Source organism: Podarcis liolepis (assembly GCF_965112155.1).
Source record: "Podarcis liolepis genome assembly, chromosome: 16".
NCBI lineage: Eukaryota > Metazoa > Chordata > Lepidosauria > Squamata > Lacertidae > Podarcis > Podarcis liolepis.
The window spans coordinates 6,951,569-6,971,985 of NC_139567.1; the positions used below are offsets into that span (position 1 = coordinate 6,951,569).

The window sequence follows — 20,417 nt, forward strand, 5'->3', positions numbered from 1 at the left end:
TCAGGCAGGCTTTCTACCGAGAAGATACTTATCAGACAATGTAAGGAACATAGTAGATATCTTGGAAATGCTAGAACTGAACATTAATACTAAAGCAGTCCTGATATTTGTGGATGCTGAGAAAGCCTTTGATAATATATCTTGGGATTTCATGATGAAGAATCTCCGGGGGATGGGGGTAGGTCAAGGGTTTCAAAACGGTATAGGTGCGATATATTCTGAACAAAAAGCAAAACTTATTGTAAATAACGTGGTTACAGATGAACTAAAGATAGAAAAAGGGACACGTCAGGGGTGCCCAATCTCTCCATTGCTTTTTATATCGGTCCTGGAGGTGCTGTTGAACATGATTAGGAAGGACCAATTGGTCAAAGGTGTACAGGTCGGAGCGAAACATTATAAACTGAAAGCATTTGCAGATGATCTAGTACTTACTTTACAAGAGCCTGAATCTAGTACAAAAAGAGTTTTAGAGCTAATTCAAGACTTTGGTCAGGTTGCAGGATTTAAGCTGAATAAATCAAAAACGAAAGTATTGGGAAAAAATTTAACATCATTGGAAAAAGAAAGGTTCCAGAATGAGACAGGGTTAACTGTGGTTAAGAAAGTGAAATATTTGGGTGTTAACATGACTTCAAGAAATTTGAATTTGTTTAAAGATAACTATGATAAATGTTGGAATGAAATCAAGAAAGATTTAGAAATTTGGTCAAATATGAAGCTTTCCTTGTTGGGTCGAATAGCAGTTATAAAGATGAATGTGTTACCTAGAATGTTGTTTTTGTTTCAAACTTTGCAAATATTGGACAAGATGGATTGTTTCAAGAAGTGGCAGAAAGATATTGCTAAATTTGTCTGGCAGGGCAAAAAGCCAAGAATAAAATTTAAGATACTAACTGATATAAAAGAAAGGGGCGGATTTGCCCTGCCAGACTTAAAACTTTACTATGAATCAGCAGCTCTTTGCTGGTTGAAAGAATGGCTCCTTCTTGAGAATACGGACATTCTGGATTTGGAAGGGTACAACAATAGGTATGGGTGGCATGCATATCTTTGGTACGACAAGGTTAAAGCGCATAAAGGGTTTAAAAACCACATTGTCAGGAAAGCACTATACAATGTTTGGACTAGATATAAAGATTTATTGGAAAGTAAAACTCCAAGGTGGCTGTCACCGGTGGAGGCAAAGGCTTTTAAAAAAGTTAATATGGAGGCCAAATGGCCAAGATATGGAGAAATTTTGGAACAAGAAGGAGATAGATGGAAATTGCAAAGTTTTGAAAAACTAAAAGAGAAAGTGAGAGATTGGCTTCAGTATTGTCAAATAATGGAAGTGTTTAAAACAGATAGAAAAATTGGCTTCCAGGTGGAAAAATCAAAATTAGAGACAGAGTTGTTAGAACCCAGCACTAAGAATTTGTCAAGAATGTATAGCTTGCTGTTGGAATGGAATACACAAGATGAAGTGGTTAAGTCTGCAATGATTAAATGGGCACAGGATATTGGTCACAATATTTTGTTTGCTGACTGGGAAAGGTTGTGGACCACAGGTATGAAATTCACGGCGTGTAATGCCTTAAGAGAGAACATTATGAAAATGATATACAGGTGGTACATGACCCCAGTCAAGCTTGCAAAAATTTATCACTTGCCTGACAATAAATGTTGGAAATGTAAGGAAATTGAAGGAACATTCTTTCACCTTTGGTGGACGTGCCCAAAGATTAAGGCTTTCTGGGAAATGATCTATAATGAATTGAAAAAGGTACTTAGGTACACTTTCCTTAAAAAGCCAGAGGCCTTCCTCCTGGGCATTGTCGGCCAATTGGTGTTAAAGAAGGACAGAACTTTTTTCATGTATGCTACAACAGCAGCAAGAATACTCATTGCAAAGTACTGGAAGACGCAAGAATTACCCACCGTGGAAGAATGGCAACTGAAGGTGATAGACTATATGGGACTGGCGGAAATGACGAGCAGAATCCGTGACCAGGGAAGAGATACAGCACAGGAAGACTGGAAGAAATTTAAAGAGTATTTAAAGAAATATTGTAAAATTAATGAAGGTTAGGAAAATGCTGGATTGGTTATTAAGGGGTTAAAAGCGGCAAGGGATAATTAGAAGAAAACAATTTTCTTTTTTTTAAAAAAAAAGAAAAAAAATTAAGTTAAAACTAGGGCAAGGACTTGCTGACAATTGAATTTGAAATTGGAATACAGAAAGGGAAGGTATGAGGAAGTCGTGAAAGTAAGTTAAAAGAAAGTAAACTCTGGAGTTATACATGTTTGTTTTTCTTTTTGTTTATATATGTGTGTATTTGTTACTATGTTATTGTTATGGTATTGTTACTGTTGTTGTTATTGTATTGTGGTGATTTGTTAAAACTTCATTAAAAATTTAATTAAAAAAAATAATAATGGGAAACCATTTCCTCCAAAGCTTAGAGCAATTGTAAAGATTTATTTCTTTATTTTTAAAGTACAGTGAATAATGTGTACATATTTCCATGAATGTGTATGCAGCCCTTTAAAAAGTAAGAAAGATAGCAGGCTACCCCCTTTCCCACAGCAATACTTTCTCATTCCAATAGTTTTTGAAAATCCACTTCTCTTTGAAGCAAGTGATCTTGCCCTCTCCAACACATTCAGGATTATTTTTTTAAAAAGAAGTGTTTCTACCAGAGTGAAATTGACCAGAACCTGCTGATAATGTCTAATTAATTTCAGCATGCCATTAATTTGTATGGTACTAGGAAACATTTCTACAGATAAGTCAACAGGAAAACCGATTTAACAAGCATGGCTCTCTCTTTTTCCACTCTATTTGTAGAAGTTTATCAAGATACCAATGCTGGACTGGTGCTTGTGCTGCAAAAAAGCTTAAGGCAGAAAGTTGTTCTGTCAATTTAGAAAAACAACTTAATTGTGCACCGCATCCGTTGATCTCATTTCTTGTGAACAGTGATGAGATAAAAATTGTAGAGCACGTTGCATAGACAAGTGATGTGATTTGAAGAGTGACCCACCACTGTATGAATCCCCCAGATCTGGCATAATTTTATATCTGTCCTTGCATCCAATGCCTTGCTTGGCAGCACAGACATTCACGAACAAAGGCACTGGAACTCAAGGGCCAGAATTACACAGAGCGTTCCACCTCTCCATGCCAATGCTCTTCATTGGCCGCCTTCCCACCACCACCACACAGAGAGGCTCTGCCAAGTGTTTTCAGTCCTTATGTAACAGGAAATCTCCTCTTCCTCCCAGAAAAGTAATAATAATTAATGGACCTTCCATCTTGGAAAGCTTTGCAAAGCGTGGGCTATTCTACGAGCCCCACTTGTTTTGGAAGCATCACCGATTTCGCGTCTTCACTGGAAAAGTGTGTCTATCTATATGCATAGATATATTTCAGGGGGCAGGTTTTCAGATATCCATGTCAAACTGGGCTTCCTCACCTGCAAAAGAAAAAGAAATTGCTGATGAATTCCAAGTTTTGCATATATTAACTTGATGTTACCTACTGCTTAAGTGTCCAAAGATTTAAGGCAACTAGTTCTGGACACAATGTGTTCCTTGAGACAGCTGGAAAAAGGAATGACTTCAAAGGTTGGCAGCCTTTAATCCATTTAATATTTTCAGCGTGACTATGAACAAACAAATGGCATTGCCACCTTTGATAAGGATGGTCAGGTGGTAGAAAAAGTTTTCAATGTTCTTTGCCTGCAACGGAGAACAATGTGTTCTCTCAAAAGCTGATATTCATTTGGCTTGAGCAATATTGTGCTATGGGAAAACAACCTTGCAAGGTACCCTTAACCTTTGCATTTCCAGGCAGCTTTACCAGTTCTCATCTCGATTTGCTGGACTACAGCTTCCCTTCATCCCTGACTGTTGGTCCTGCTGGCCTGGGATAATGAGAGTTGTAGTGCAACAATTCCCGGAATGTACCGCATTTGAAACCCCTGCTCTCACACATTTTAACACCTCTATCTCATTTTAATGCACAGTTTGAGACCCACTTGGCTCACTCAACACAGTCCACTGGCCACATATTTGGGGCCTTGCTTGATTCCAAAGCCCCCTGGACTAAGTGCTCGCTGGTGGGTTCCTTACACTGATAAGCCCCCTTACCTGACAGTGGTGGCAGCAACAGCACCCTGGAGCACTTGACACCGTTCTACTCTAGGGTACTGTGAACCATTAAAACTGGAGGCTCACAGACATGGCTGCCCAATGTAGAGGGCTCCACTGGAGCTCTGAGAACTTTGCACTTGCCCTTGAATTCCAGGAGCTGACCCAGGCCTGGGTCTCCCTCATTCTCCTATTTTGCAATCCTAGGCAGGCAACAACACACAGGGTTGATGGCGCTCCTGATGGACCACCATAACCGGCTGCTGGGTAAGATCAGTGCAACCTGTGATTAAAACGATGGCACTTTAGGACACAGCCACAGATCACTCACCTGAGCCTGGTTGCTTCTCCTCCTCAGCGTGGATGAGAGTGGTCTCGGTCCCAAGGATTTCGACAGCTGGGCTTGTAACACCTGGAATGTCTGGAAGGTCACAAGGTGGTGTTTTGGCAACTGGAGAATTCCGACACTCCATTAAAAATTTGCGGTCGTATATAATGCGTGTGCCTAGGAAAGAGAGACACCCACAAATCACTGCTTTCATCCCAGGGAGGAGGTAAGGAAGGACTTTTTGGTCTGGAAACAAATTCCAGAGGGGTAGGCATGTTAAAGTGTGTTCATCATTCAAGTGCTATAGGCTATACTACACTCTTGCATTTCACGGCATCAGGTTTGCACACACTCCTCTCAAGCACCTATTTTGGCCCACCATGTTCAAAACCATTGCTTATACCAAGTATGGGCATTAATAATAATACTAAAAAAAAAAAAATATTTATATCCCGCCCTCCCCAGCCGAAGCCAGGCTCAGAGCAGCTAACAACAATAAAAGTAACACAACATTCTAAAATCAATTCATTTTAAAATCAATTACAGGGTACTGTGGTTAATTTAAAACTGGAAGGAGAGGAGGAGGGGGTGGGGAACCTTTTTCAGAAGGATGGCCACTTTGCCTTCTGGGGGCCTCTGATCCAGAGGTAAAAGTGGGCAGAACAACAAATGTAAAATATACCTTTGTACTTCTACACAAACTCTATTCAAGCTGGCATGGGGCATTATCAGAGTTCTGTCTTCACCCTTTGACAGCTTAGTGGCATTTAACAGAGGGGTCAGTTGCCAATGTGAAGTCATGAGCTGAGTTAAAAAATGAATAAATATATCCAATAAGTTGGCTGATTCATATGGTGCAAATGAGATATTTCCCCCATCTCTGACACAAATGCAATTAAATGTTTATCTCCTGCCATGTTGTAGAGATGGCAGTTGCTTCCAGAGAGAATTAAAAGGAAGCATATTTATAAAAAGCAGCCAAATCTCAAAACGTGTACTCAGGATTGGATGGAAGAAAGACGACCCCAAATAGTTTTAAAGAACAAAACACACTCTCCAAAAGCCACCGTCAGTCAATGAAATCTTGTTTCTGGATTGACTGTCAATACCTAGCAACAGTTGGTGCAACAATTGTAAGTGTGAGCCTTGAAGAGCCCAATTCAAGTCTCACTTTGGTCCTAGCTACACTCCAAATAAGCGAATAAAGGAAAAGACGACAGGCAGGAGTTGAAGCAATTGGAGCAGGGGAAACTCAGCGTCTTTTCTTCCTTCTCGCTTCTCCATTCAACCCCCCCCCCCCCACTGAAGCAGCTTTCCCCTTTACTAAAACAATAAAAAAGATCATCAGGGTTTTATTACACACATTTGCATTCAACGTGCCAGAAACGCTCTCAGCCAGAAACCTCCTCAGTGGGCTTTAGGCAAACTGCCACCTGCTCCTCTTGTGAACTGCAGGCTGTGAGAGCCAAGAATTTTAGACTATTAAGGGGGTGCAACCCTCCAAAAACTGAGGCCTGAGTGTGCTCAGTAGCTATGGAATGTTGACAGTCAGCTGGAGAAGAAAAACAGAGACGTGGGGTAGAGACTGGCTACCCTGAACATCCCATTTGGGGATAAGGATAAGGAAGTAAGGGAAGCCCTGCTGGATCGGACAAAGGCCCATCTAGTTCCACATCCTGTTTTCAGTGGTCAAATAGATGCCCATGGGAAGCACCACATACGATAGGTGATAGGATATAATGCAATGCTTTGTTGCAAGTTTCACTTGCCAGGAAAATACTGCCGTACTTTGCAGCGCTGTTGCAAGGATTACTGATGTAATGAACATGAAGTGCTCCAAACATTATAAAGCACCATGTGTCTGCCTTAGCCTGCTCAAAGCATAGTGTGTGGGCTAGGTCCTGGGAGAGCTGGGTTCAAAAGCCAATTCAGCCATGAAGATCAGTGGATCTCAGCCTAGCCTACCTCAGAGGGCTGTTGTGAGCATGAAACGGGAGGGTGAACCTTGTAGTCCATTTGGAAGAAAGGAGGCCTATAAATGTCACTTCTCCAATTCACTGAGCCGAGTGTAACAGACCTCTTCAAACAAAACAGAGGCTCTTTGTGTATGTGTGGTGAGGAAAGGCTTTTCGAAACTCAGCATGGAAGAACTGTTGCTAAATAATCTTCCAACACAGTAGCAGTATTTCGAAATCCGGCTGGTATCCGCAGATCACGGGCAGAGTCACCCGTTGAGACTACGCCCCACATTAAACAGCCGTTAATCAAGGTCCTGGAGCCAAGCCTTGTCAGTTATTACAGCTGCCAACCGATGGAACACTTGCAGAACAACACCAGTTTTCCTAGAAGTGTTGTCAGTGTACCAGTTACCGCAGGGACATTTCATAACGGGTTCACTGGAGGACTCCATCCCTGAGTTTACAGTCAAGTCACATATCTGAAGATCTAGCCTGCTAAAACAAATACGGGACAGGGAGCACAACAGGCTTGTGCCATTATACAAATGGGATTGGCAGAAACCCAGAGGTTGTGTTTTGCCATGTCTGAATGTTTTCATTTTTGAAGTGGTCAATAGCACCCCCTCCCACTTAGCCCATTAAGTTTTCAGCTGTTTTCTAGGGCCAAATTTCACTGGGCATACCTGGTGGGATTTTTGACCTTTCCCCTTTGAACAACTGCTGCCACATTGGAACTGTGCTTGAACCCCCCCCCCCGCCCCAGTGCCAAGTGATTGGGATGTAAGCTCATACATATAGCTCAAGTCAGCCTCATCTTTGCCTAAGCTGTAAAAACTGCTTTGCTGGTGGTTTGCATGTGCTTTTACTAAATAAGAAATACTCTGCCAGATAGCGTGTCTCAGGGTTACCAGGCAAGGGTCCATCAAATTTACCTGCTAACCCAGCCTTTCTCAAACTTGGGTCCCCATATGTTGTTGGACTACAACTCCCATCACCAATGACCACTGGTCCTGGTCGCTAGGGATGATGGGAGTTGTAGTCCAACATCTGGGGAAACAAGTTTGAAAGAGGCAGTCTAACAAATTATTTTGGCTGGAGATGCCAGAGATCGAACCAGGGATTTTCTTTACGTAAGGCAAATGCTCGGCAGATCAGCCTTCATTTAACAGAGAATTCTCATTTGTGGTGACTGTTTTTCTGCAAAGTGTACACCGCCCTGAAGGTATATAATGATAAGAGGGAACCCTTTTACATGAATATACAGTTGCATGAGCTTGTATGCACATGCTGGTGTGTGCATTGCAGGGAAGGGCTAATATGCTTTTCTCATTGAACAATTTAATTCTGAAACCATGTAATGGAGGTAGTATTTTTTAGTACTTGGACGTAAGCCCCATTTAACTCAACAGGACTTACTTCTGTGTAATCAAGTACAGGGTTGCCCTTCTAAATTTCCCCCTGCCCCCAATTACTCCCTGGTCATAAAATAACTTAAGAAGAGTTTGGATTTGATATCCCACTTTATCACTACGCGAAGGAGTCTCAAAGCGGCTAACATTCTCCTTTCCCTTCCTCCCCCACAACAAACACTCTGTGAGGCGAGTGGGGCTGAGAGACTTCAGAGAAGTGTGACTGGCCCAAGGTAACCCAGCAGCTTCATGTGGAGGAGTGGGGAAGCGAACCCGGTTAATCAGATTACGAGTCTACCGCTCTTAACCACTACACCACACTGGCTCAAGAGTTTAAGTCCAGCATCCTGTTTTCACAGTGGCCAACCAAAAGCAGGAGCCCAGGGTAGCAGCACACTCTCCGCACCTGCCATTCCTAGCAACTGGGAGGCAGAGATGGACTGTTTCCAACAAAAGAGACAGAACCTAGCCATTGTGGCTAGTAGCAGCTGATAGCTTTTATCCTCCGTGGATTTGTCTAATCCTCTTTTAGAGGCATCCCACTTTGAGGCCATCACTGTCTCCTGTGGAACTCAACAGTTTAGCTCTGTGATGTGTGAAAAAGGTGCCCTTTCAATCATAAGTGGTAGCAAACTGGATGATCTCAGACTTTTAAACAATGGCATATTATCAAAACACACACACACACACACACACACACACACACACACTGCATCATCAGTTAAAAATAGGGCTGCAAAATCTAGATACTTAAGCAGCAAGCCAATATTTTGACTTTAAAAAACAAAAAGCAACTACATTTAAATTAAACATATTTATAAAAACTGCAGAAAAGCAAACACCATTCTGAGGAATTCGCTCTTGTATGTGAAATACAAGAAGCCTGGTGCATTATATGCACACCTAAAACAAAACTTTTACTTCTTTAAAACTGCTTTCATTTTATGTGCAAATTTATATAGTTTTAATTGCTCAGATAAACCCCACACATATAATTTACTAGGATTTTTTTACAAAACAGTGTCCAAAAGCCATTCAAACAATCTGCTTTGTGACTCTTGTATGTTCCTATGGCATAATGATGCTTGTGTGCCATGATTTAAAGTCAGAAACTCTCACTCTACAACAGGTGTGGGGAACTTGTGGTTCTCTGAATGTTACTGGACTCCAACTCCCATGAGACCCAGCGATCTTCCCTGACCACTGGCCATGGTGGCTGGGTCTCGTGAGAGCTAGAATCCAAGAATGTCTGGAAAATCACAGGCTCCACATCACTGATTGACAAGAACGGTGCACCATGGGTTTTCCCAACCTGGTGCCCCCCAGATGTCCCAGACAACAACTCACAAGGTGCTGGAGGGCTCCAGATTGGAAAAGCTGATCTACGAGATCTCAACCTGACCCAATGGCCTTTTCCAACACAGCAAGCACTGGGGGCCTATTTCCATTAGCATTGTGTGGTGGCAGTGAGGAAAACACTTGTCCATTTCAATGCCCCTTTGCTACTTCAGCCCAAGAACAGGCAGTCATGCACACCCATCACCATGCCCAGTTTTTAGCCTTTCACTCTGTATGCTGTTTTTCAAGCGTTTGTGACCGATTGCCAAAAGCTGAACCTGCCCTTTCCCAGAGACCGCCATGTGCTGAGATTCTGCTCTAAGGAGGCACGTCATTCAGTTACCACTTATGCAGGAACACCTTCGATGCTGGCAAGCCTCTCAACAGCAATCCGAGACAGTTAAAAACAAGCCACGAATAGGACCGTCGGCCACTTACTTGTTGCTCAGCAGCAATAAGATTTATTTTGGACTTTTGATGGGCCAAGGCCTGTTGATGTGCAACACATCTGCAGAGCTGGGGGGTCACAGAGGTAACTAAAGCCATGGAATCTAAAAGCTGCATTGGCAGGACATTGCCACAGCATTAGTTTACACCAGGCATGTCCAAAGTCCGTTTCGGGGGCCTAATCCGGCCCGCTGGTCGGTGTAATCTGGCCCCTGTGGCAGTTAATTTCCTGGGGTAAAATTCTAAAAAAACCTCAACAGCTTCAACCCTAAAAAAGGATCAACAAGTTTGGTTGGCCCTTCAAAACTGGCCCTCTTTGAAAAAAGTTAGGACACTTTACACAAACCAGAATTAAACGTGCTCCCTTCCCTGACATATCAAGGGAGCCACGTATTTAGGTCAGCTTCTTGTTCTCACTTCCCCATACTGAGCTCTGCCGCTATCGACAAACAACAGTTTTGATCAGGTCAGCTGTTTTGTTTGTCCCTCTCAGTTCTCTCTCTCTCTCTCCCTCCCACTCTCTATAAGCCTCGGTTAGAAAGTCAAAGGTCAGAGCTGTTGACACCAGCGCGACTAAACCCCTTAGTCCAGGTTACAATTTAGAGGAGTGAGAGAAGTGTTGGTCAAGGTGACATTTCTGGACTTGGCTGTAGACTTGCAAGCAACTCAGTAGATGCACTATGGCCAGCCACACTCCACTTCCCAATTTATAGTTGCAGTTCGCCTACACAACAATGGGGTGTGTGTGGAAGAGGGGGCTGTTGCTAGACTCCCATCGTCCCTGACCAGTGACCATGTTAGTTGGGGCTGATCAGGGTTGGAGTGTAACATCTTCCCCACCCTCACAGCAGATGAGAGCTTTCTCAACTTTTCACGTTGGCACGCATCATTTTGCAACATGGCAATTCAGTTCTATTAGCAAACAGGAGGTTAAACTAACCCCTTTCCGGCCCTGGGAGGAGCACGGGGAGTATTTGCGTGACACACAGTTTGGAAAGCTCTGCAGTACACCATCACCTCTCCTCTCCTTCCCAGCAAAGCTTTCAGGTGAATTCTGCCTTTCCCGCGCTTACTCCCCAACAGCACAGCTAACAAAGGAAACAAGCAGCATTCACATAAGCACACACTTTTAGATTTAACGGTTTCTGGCCATATTCTAGGAAGGATCCAGGTGCTGGTTTGGTGGGTTTAGATGTAATGGCAGACTACCATTTGCCGCCAAGTCAAAAGCAAAGCATGCAAAGATAATAGGGAGAAAAGTGTGTAATCTATCACAGGGTTTCCCCACCCAATGCCAAGCCATGCCTTGGCATAAGATTTTGAGAACTTCAATTTTAGAACCAGAGCTTGCATGTGGGTTTGATTTTATGCCTAGTTCCTATTCCTGGAGAATAACAACTGCAAACCTTCCTCCAAGAAGCAACTGCAGGCAATTCATTGTATTGTATTATTTTTATTTTTTATTTTTATTTTACAAGGTTGTTATTGTACTTCACAAGATCTTAACCTATTACACTATTTGTAAGAATGGATTCCGAATATCAATTCAATTTGTCCATGGCAAGTCTGCATTTATATGCACGTTGTTCATACGTTGCGAGTTTGTAAAAGTCTACAATCCAATCGTAGAAGGGAGATGCATTTTTATTTTTCCAATTCATCAGTATCAGGCTTTTTGCTGTGGTAAGGGCACGTAATGTACTGTATTATTTTAATTTAATACCAGCTCTTTATCCTCAGATCCCAGGACGAGTTACAACAATTTAAAATACAACAATAAACACAGTTAAAAAAACTTATAATTGCAAAAGCTACTAGGGCCAAGCAAGAGACTACTAGGGTAACTCTCATCTACTTTGACAGTACATATTATTCAGCAAAACTCATATTACCCTGTAGTCAACGCCTCAGATCAGTAGCCAGCTGCCAAACTTCACACAAGATGGCAAAGCTCAGTTTGTATGCAAAACTAAGCGTGAATGAGCAAGTGTTGTGGCTATACAGAGCAAAACTCGCAGCCACTCCTCCTCTGGTACTGCTGCTGCTGCTGTGCTGCCTGGAGCAAAACGATGGCTTGGCTTAGCATTATGTGCAAACTCAGGCTCATGGTGTGTTTTCCACAAATAAACCATGTGCAGTTAGCGAGGAACAATTCTTGGCTGCAGCTCATGGTTGGTTTGGAGAAAGGCAAACTACAAGTCCAGGTTCACATGCAATGTTAAGTCAAACCATGGCTTAGCGCTGCTGTTTGTGGCAAACTAGGATGTAGAACGCTTTTGAAGTACAGTGGTACCGCCGGTTATGAACTTAATTTGTTCCGGAGGTCCGTTCTTAACCTGAGGCATGCTTTCGCTAATGGGGCCTTGCGCTGCTGGCATGCGACTTCTGCTCACATCCTGGGGCAAAGTTTGCTACCAGGAGACCTACTTCCAGATTAGCGGAGCTTGTTACCCGAAGCATTCGTAAGGAGGATGGTACATAACCTGGGGTTCCACTGTAGCCAGAAGAGCAGTTTTGACTTTGCTGGATGTGCCACAAACATTTACAGTCGTACCTTGGATCCCAAACACCCTGGAACTCGGATGTTTTGGCTTCCAAACGTACCAAACCCGAAAGTGATTGTTCCTGTTTGTGAACGTTCTTTTGGAACTCAAATGTCCGACCGGGCTTCTGCGACTTCAGTTTTTGAACATTTTGGAAGCTGAATGGACTTTTGGAATGGATCCTGTTCGACTTCCAAGGTACAACTGCATTTCCTTTAGCCTCCAGGCTTCTAAATAACCATAACCTGGTCACCTGAAGGGAATAAGAGTCACGTCCAGGCAACCAAGATGGATAGCCTTTGTATACAGCAATTTCCAAAGTGCTTTCCATGATGGAATCCACAGTGCACGAAGCAACTGAGTTTCTCATAGATAGAAGACAGCATTGTCGCCGTCTGCTGAAATACAGCTGAGCTGCTAATGATGCAAGCCTACGCACAATTGCTACAGAGCGAGTACCATTGAACTTACTGTGCTAGACGAATATGGGAAGGATTGCACTACAAGAAAATGTCAGATTTGTGCAGAAAGGCTGCAGAGTTATTAACTTTAAAGACTAGTTAAATTCAAGTCAAATACTTAAATCAAAAATGAAACAATTGTGCATTTAGTTTCAAATAATAATAATCCGCAAAGCACTGATTAAATCAAGAACATACTTCATGACCTCAGCACAACCACTGGGCATCTTATCTAACCTGACACTATAAAAGATAGACAAAAATAATTTGGTACTAACGTGAAGTATCTGTCACTTAACAGCAGCCATTCTATCAGGCTGAGGGACAGAAAGGAAGCAGAACTATCCCATATGGTTTTCGGAGACACCAGATGCCTTTGGCTCTCCCTCAACTCTTACCTTGCAGCAGCTGTACAGCAGGTACCTGAATCGTTTATATGCCAACTAATTGTTCTAAGAATGCTGCAACTTTAAAAACTAGTGCCTGAATTTACTTTCTTCTCCCCCCCCCATTCCTTCTGCCTTTTTGTTGTGCTTTTTAGACTGCAAACATAAGGGCAGAGACTGTCCTGTTTTTTTATTGACCCATAAGCCACTCTGTGAGGATTTTCTGCAGAAAAACGGGGTAAAAAGGCTTTAAATAAAGTAAAATTATAGTGGTGCAGTAAAATATTCTAGGTTCTAGGACTTCTGACTCTGAGCAGAGAACCCAAGGCTCTCATTTCAGGTTTCTACTAATTAGCAGACAGCAATAACTTGTTAAGTATGTTTAATTCCCAGCTTACAAACTCCAGAAGAATAGCCATGCGTTTTGTAGCACCTAAAGCAGGCACCCCCAAACTCAGCCCTCCAGATGTTTTGGGACTACAACTCCCATCATCCCTAGCTAACAGGACCAGTGGTCAGAGATCATGGGAATTGTAGTTCCAAAACAATTGGAGGGCCGAGTTTGGGGATGCCTGACCTAAAGAGTAACAGATGCATAAGGTCATTATGGCATAAGATTATGTCCAATACAGCCCACTTAGTCAGTTGCATGAAGCATCACCCTGCTCTGAATTTGAATATTTGAATTTTGCATAGAAATGTCACGAACTGTACCCGTATCTCATATTTTTTGCTTACTATTCCCCCCCTCTATGCCTAAGAGGTATGTACAAATACACAGCCTGCCAATCAAGGGGTAATAGTTCATGCCTCTGACAAAGTGGTCTCTACTATGACACAACAATGTGGTTTCTGGTCCACAACAACCTTTCAATCTAGAGCAACAAGACTGTTTAAACACATTTCCAACAAGTTAAACACTGTAAGCGATGCTAATACCCAGGAAGTTTATGCACAGTCTGGAGCCGTCCACGAACCGTCACAGAAGCTTTTACATTGCTCACTAAGCAAACCACTTCTGTTCTTTGCAAGATACCTGCTCCATTATATTTGTGCATTGCTACATGCTACAAAACAGTTAATGTTATGAAGCAGTCTGGGTGGCTGCCAAGGAATCATGCTTCACACAAAAACAAACAAAGCCAGGCATGCCTCTTCCACGCCCCATGTCCCTGGTGCGTGGATTCAGCTTGCTGATTCTTGCAAGGCCATGGCACCTGCGCATATCTCACACCAATCCTTGACCTGTGTGCTTAGCAGGTGTGGAGCAACCAAACATGGGTGTACCATACTGTATTTTCTCAGGCATTGCTTCCTGCCAAGTTTTGCATAAAAGCGCTAAAGCAGAGATAGGGAACATGTGGCTGTCCATGTTGGCCTACAACTCCCATAATTCCTGTCTGTTGGCCCCTCTGGCTGGGACTGATGGGAGCTGGGGTCCAACAACATCTTGAGAGCCACAAGTTCTCTATGAGCTATAGCAGGGTTTCCCAAATTTGGGTCTTCAGCTGTTTTCGGACTCCAGTGCCCATCATCCCTAGCTAGCAGGAGCAATGGTCAGGGATGATGGGAATTGTAGTCCAAAAAAAAACTGCTGGGGACCCAAGTTTGGGAAACCCTGAACTACAGGGATGCAGGAAGCTTCACCAGTTGATCACATTTTCAGGTGCACAAGGCTATTCTAGCTACTTTACCCTCTGGTCCTCAACTACTCATATCAACAGTAAGACTTTCAGACAGAAAAGGACATGCCCAAAGAATTAAATTTTGCCTTTGCATGTCTGCCACACAGTTTAACTCGGTTCAAACAATCTATTAAAAAACACACAATTGCTTTTAGTTGACAACAGCGTACAGATTTTAAAGCCTGGCAACATTTCTGCATGGGGAACCAGAGAAGTTTGCACACAGATGGATATTAGTCAAATAAAAGAAATTACTAGCATTCCTCAGCACGGCTCGTTCTCTTGGACTGATATAACAATAAAGCTACTGAACAGTTTTTATTCAAAAACAACCCATTAGAATTACTACATCGGCGCTTATAACAGAATGTTCTCCACACTGGAAGGATCTCTGTATTTTTTACTTCCAGTAATTTATGAACACGTATTGCTGTGGACATTTGCTCAGCAATGTTAATAAATTGGAAGGGGCAATGGACTAAAGGCTGCTCATTATCTTTTATTCTTATCATTCTGGGGAGGTTTCGGCAGCCTTTGATTAAACCATTGTACACAGATAAACTCTGGAAAAAGTTATACACACGACAGCTTAGAGGACTATGGCCGTCCTTTATGTAGGCAAACATAATTTGCTGTTCACAATTTTGTATGCTGTTTTATAAACTCTGATGGTGCTCTGATGGTGTTTCCTGCTTGGCAGGGGGTTGGACTCGATGGCCCTTGTGGTCTATTCCAACTCTATGATTTCTATGAAACTGGAATTTAAGTCCTCTGCACTGTGCTAGGCGACTTAAGGCTGGCGTTCTAACCACGTCTACTCAGAAGTAAGTCCCATTGAATTCCACAGGTATTCCATGGTATTAGGATTGTAGCCTAAGCAAACAAATACACTTGAGCCTCCAGAACTGCTCTCCGCTAATGCCAATATAATCATTTAATATCAACTGTCTCATGCCTGACAGAAAGCAACAGCTTTTTTTCTGACAGACCCGTAGACATAATTCCACAAATCATGCCCTGCTCAGCCATCACCCAGTTCCAGAAAGTCACATTCTTTTCAAGAGATTTACTGTACTACTGTCTGACATAACAGTAAACACAGAGAAGGCAGAAACAGTCTTTAACTGAATCATAGTGCTGGTTCAGACAAATAAGTGCTGCCTCAGCTGTTGCTTCCTTATTATTTCGAGATGTAGCCTCTTCTACTTTCAGTGCATGGTTTTGAGCAAGCCCCCAATATGAAACACAATGCCAAATTACGTGCCCTGTGTTCAGGCATTTTCACCGGTGCCTTAAGTCACTCCAAGTTAAATTCCTCACCTAAGTGCATTTCCTAGCATCTAAGAAATTCACTACTTTGTTCTCAACATCAGGGGTGGCAAAAAGCCTAATAATCTGCATGGAGTGCTGCAGGACCCCTGTAAATTGAGAGTCGCCTGAACGATGCACATGATCCCTAGCCCAAATACTTCCAAAGAACAAATATGTTCCACTCTCGTATTCTCCGGCAGTCCCTCCCCACTCCCCAACCTGGGGGTACCCATTCTCTGCCCCTGAACACAAAGCCTCTTTGAAGGCACGCACCAACCAGGCTTAATCTGCACCGTTTGCAATCAGTTGTTTTGGTTTCAGCCATTTGTGCAGTTTCCTGCACTGAAGCCAAGGACAGAAAGCTTTTAAACCAAAGACTTGTTTCACAGCATAAAGACAAAACATTTCTCTTCTGACGTTTTAGGCTTGCTCTCTTGTGTTAGGTAATTAGTTCCACGACCTCAAATTAACAGAATTATACACTATCTTCCCCTGCCCACCTTCCAAACTCAATATTTATTCCTAATTGGTTATTATAATTCTAAAACAGGCAGTATCATGATTCAAGCCTGACCATAACTACTGTCCCCTTCCCCAAAATCCCCATAACCAAGGATCCTCCATTTACTGTTGGCACGAAGTGGCAGTTCATCATTTCAAGGAATGGTTGATTTCCAATAGGAAAATGCCACGTGTGTGTGGGTAATCTTAGCAAAAGGACACCAGCATATTCAATCATTTCTCCCCACGTAAGGAATAGTTTGGCCTTTAGTGCTGTGGTTAAGGCAGCACTCTGAATTTCACGGCTTTTACACCCCCTGGCTCCCTATACTTACTGGCCAATCTGTTAACGGAGAATCACACTTCATGCATGTGTGACCAAAAAATCTTGTCTCCCTCTTTCTCCGCCCGCCCCCGACTTGAATATTACTTATGTGGTATTATAAAGAGGGGGATGACCGACGTCTGGCTCAAGTTCACCTTCATATTATCCACACCTATTCTCCAGTTCTTTCCCAGGAACAGACCCTGCCCCTCCGAGGATGCCCTGGGGATCCCAGTGCTTATTGCAAAAGGGATGTGGAGTGGCAGGGGAGCCTCGGCCCCCAATCCTTTCCCACCACCCCACTTCCCTCAAGAGCTCACACTGATAAGGATGCTCAGAGGCGCGCTTGCTTCCCTCTGATCAAGCCGCCTGCTTACCCGCCCGCAGCTGTCACTCTGCACATGTTTAGAGGTACTACTAGAGCTTGGTCTGAAGGGGGACCGCCCTCCCTGGGAACGAAACTCTGCACATGCCCAGAGGCACTCCAGAGCTGCATCCCACTGGAAGTGAGGGGGTGGGCGGAGGGGGGGGCTGCTCAGGGGCGCTCTGCACATGCTCAGGGGCGCTCCCTCCCTCTCTCCCCTCGGCCGCTCACCGCCCGGCGTGGTCCCGAAGAGGGTTCCTCCGGGCGTGGTGCTGTAGTCGCCGGGAGGCAGCGCGGCTCCGTCGGGCAGGATCAGCCGCTTGGCGGGGATATCCCTGCCCAGCGTCGGGCCCTGAGGCGGGTGAGGGCGGCAGCAGCTGGCGGCGGACATGGCGGAGGCGCTCGCGGAGCAGAAGACGCGCGACCAGGCGCTCGCTCTCCCTCTCGGTCCCCGCGCCCCGCGGCCACGCCCACTCGGCTTACGGCGCCGCGCAAAGCACGGCGGGAAGCGTAGTCCTCAGGGGCGGAGGGACGCAAGGAGCGGCCGCCGGCCCCCGCACCTTTGCCCCACGTCACGGCGGGAAGCGCGGGCCTCAGGGAGGGAAAGAAACTGGGAGCGGCCTCTGGTCCCGCCCCTTGGTTTACGGAGCCGCGCAAAGCACGGCGGGAAGCGTAGTCCTCCAGGGAGGGAAGGGCTCCGGGAGCGCCTTTGCCCACCTAGCACGGTGTCGTTTGCACCAGAAGGGTCTCAAACTGGCATAGACTCAGGACTCGCCTCTGGCTTCCAGCGTGCAACTTTTTAAAAATTATTATTATTATTCAAAAAATTTAATTAATTTTCAAAAAAGCAAACAAACAAACAAACAAACAAACAAACACACATACCTACATCCTGTTTATAATTAAACCAATCTTAGTAACATTGTTAAGTGACTTCCTCAAATCCCCCTGGTTGAATTCCATTATATATCATTTTAACAGTTTTCTCGCTCGTTTTCCATTTTTGGGCTAACAAAACACGAGCCGCAGTAGTAACATACCTAAATGACCTTTTTTGACACATGAGAATTTCTGTCTGAATTATCCCCGACAGAAAAGACTCTGGGTTTTTTTGTTTTTTTTTTGAAAGTACTTTTAGACACCCCCCCAATTCATTATGGATTATTTCCCAATACTCTTTCACCCTTTTACAAGTCCACCACATATGAAAATAACATTTCCTCTGCCTCTTTGAATCTCCAGGACTTATCTGATTCGGACTTATGCATCTTAGCAAGCCTGCTCAGAGTTAAATACCATCTGTGAATCATTTTCAGGTAGTTCTCCTTCAAAGAATAACAAAACTTTTATGCACATCTGAGTCCTCTACTGCTCTCAATTTTTTGGTAATGCATTCCTCCATGTCCCTTGTAATTTCCCCTTTCTTTCACGTTTTTAGACATTTCCATTCTCCTGCCCCTCCCCTGCACCAACCCTCCCCCCTCAATTCATCTCATTCTCTTATTGCTGCTTCTTTGTTCCAGGTCTTTGGTCTGTTCCGTCCCCTTGTGGCCCAGCTCACTTTCCCTGTGTTCTCCTAAGAAAAGTTTGGGTGGCCTTTGGAACCACTTGTGAACCCCATGCGGTGTCAGATTTTGCAGCTTTCCCTTCTTCTCACCATTCTTTTGCTCCACCCCCCCCCCATCTCCCATTCTTTGGTCTCCGTGTGACCTTGCCATTGTGTCAAACTTCACCTGTTGGGGGGGACGATCAAGGGCGTGTGGAAGAATCAAATCCTTACATATGGCCATTCCCCAAGTCTCTCTCACACAAGAAGAGCCAAGAATGGAGGAAATATAGTATAGGGTTGGCTCACTAGTGCAGAGGTGGGGAACCTGGGGCCTTCCAGATCCTTTTGGACTTCATCTCCCATCAGCCCCAGCTGGCACAGCCAGTGGTCGGGATGGATGGGAGTTACAGTCCCAAAACATCTGGAGAGTCACATGTTCTCCAATCCTGCACTAGCCTTCACATTCAAACATTAAGAATGTAGAAGCTGTTAGTTGCCACTGTTAGCTTTAGCTTTTATGAATTTGTCAAATCCTCTTTTCAAGCCATCCAAGTTGGTGCCTGTCGCTGCTTCTTGTGGGAGGATCAAATGCCACCATTTAACTCTGTGCTATGTCAAGACTTATGGGTTTTTTTGGTACCTCTCATGTACCTAGAAAGAGAAGACTCCCAAGACCCAAACCAGTTAAGAGGGGTGTGGTGATCCCCTGGGTCTGCTATACTATTTGGAAATACCTCAGGAGTGTAATTGGGTAACTGACAGAAAGTACCACCTTGTTTAAGAACCAGAGTACGGTGGTACCGCGGGTTAAGAACTTAATTTGTTCTGGAGGTCTGTTCTTAACCTGAAACTGTTCTTAACCTGAGGTACCACTTTAGCTAATGGGGCCTCCTGCTGCTGCTGCACCACTGCTGCACGATTTCTGTTTTCATCCCGAAGCAAAGTTCTTAACCCGAGGTACTATTTCTGAGTTAGCAGAGTCTGTAACCTGAAGCGTCTGTAACCTGAAATGTCTGTAACCCGAGGTACCACTGTATTAAGTTGTAAACATCTAACTAACTTAAGGACCTGAAGTAAGATAACTCCAAATAAGCTGAGCGTTTTCCATTTAGTGTGGAAACCTGTAACAACTACCTGAAGTGTAATAATTGAATTTAAGCAACTGAAGTTTGAAAGAAGCTATGCATTTACTACCTTGTTTAGAAGCCTGTAACATCCTTAGTTTTAGTATAATTATTAATAAGTTAAACATTTCCCGAAAGAACATTACTTCCTGATAACATCCTTTGTTTTATCAACTTTGTTCTGTAAAATATTTTTTTCTTATTTGTTCTGCTTTTGCCTGAGTTTCCAAGTATCTAAGAATTCCCTCACACAAAATCCAAAAGATAACCTGTGGTGGTTAGAAATGTATTTATGGAGGAGGGGAGTTTGTTGCAGCATCCAAGGGCCTGGTGAGGAGGGCAGTGAATCTCAGCTGGGTTGTTCCCATCAAGAGTCCTTCCAAGTCTTTGGGACCTTCAGCCAGTGCTCAAACTGGCTAACTGCTGGTGTTGGGACTAGTCTCTCCCCCACCCTTTTAGTACCTTTGGCTCTTAACATCAAGAAAACCAGTGTGTTGTAGTGACTGGAGTGTTGGAAAAGGACCTGGAACACCGTAGTTCAAATCCTTACTTAG

The 20,417-nt window shown here is 43.8% G+C and overlaps 1 protein-coding gene across 2 annotated transcripts; it reads right to left on the reverse strand.

Moving 5' to 3' along the window:
- Nucleotides 1–2,441: 2,441 nt before the first annotated feature.
- On the reverse strand, nt 2,442–17,710 carry EIF4EBP1 (eukaryotic translation initiation factor 4E binding protein 1). Of its 2 annotated transcripts, none has more exons than XR_014520237.1 (3): nt 17,422–17,666; nt 4,248–4,639; nt 2,442–4,063 (listed from the first exon to the last, which is right to left on the reverse strand). XR_014520237.1 is itself a non-coding variant. In XM_083480816.1 (3 exons), exons 1-3 carry the CDS (start codon nt 17,579–17,581, stop codon nt 3,427–3,429), a joined length of 366 nt encoding a protein of 121 aa, XP_083336942.1. In that variant the 5' UTR covers nt 17,582–17,710; the 3' UTR covers nt 2,442–3,426. The 2 variants fall into 2 exon arrangements, 1 of the variants encoding a protein (XP_083336942.1); XM_083480816.1 differs by having other exon boundaries at nt 2,442–3,458; nt 4,466–4,639; nt 17,422–17,710.
- Between the last annotated feature and the right edge of the window lie 2,707 nt (nt 17,711–20,417).

What these genes read in the sequence shown, in the direction of transcription:
- EIF4EBP1 (XM_083480816.1), bottom strand. Translation starts at nt 17,581, where the DNA reads ATGTCCGCCGCCAGCTGCTGCCGCCCTCACCCGCCTCAGGGCCCGACG. An exon ending in CTTCGGGACCACGCCGGGCG is followed by an intron (nt 4,640 to 17,421) that starts GTGAGCGGCCGA and finishes TCTCTTTCCTAG; the next exon opens with GCACACGCATTATATACGAC. An exon ending in GGAGAAGCAACCAGGCTCAG is followed by an intron (nt 3,459 to 4,465) that starts GTGAGTGATCTG and finishes TTTCTTTTGCAG; the next exon opens with GTGAGGAAGCCCAGTTTGAC.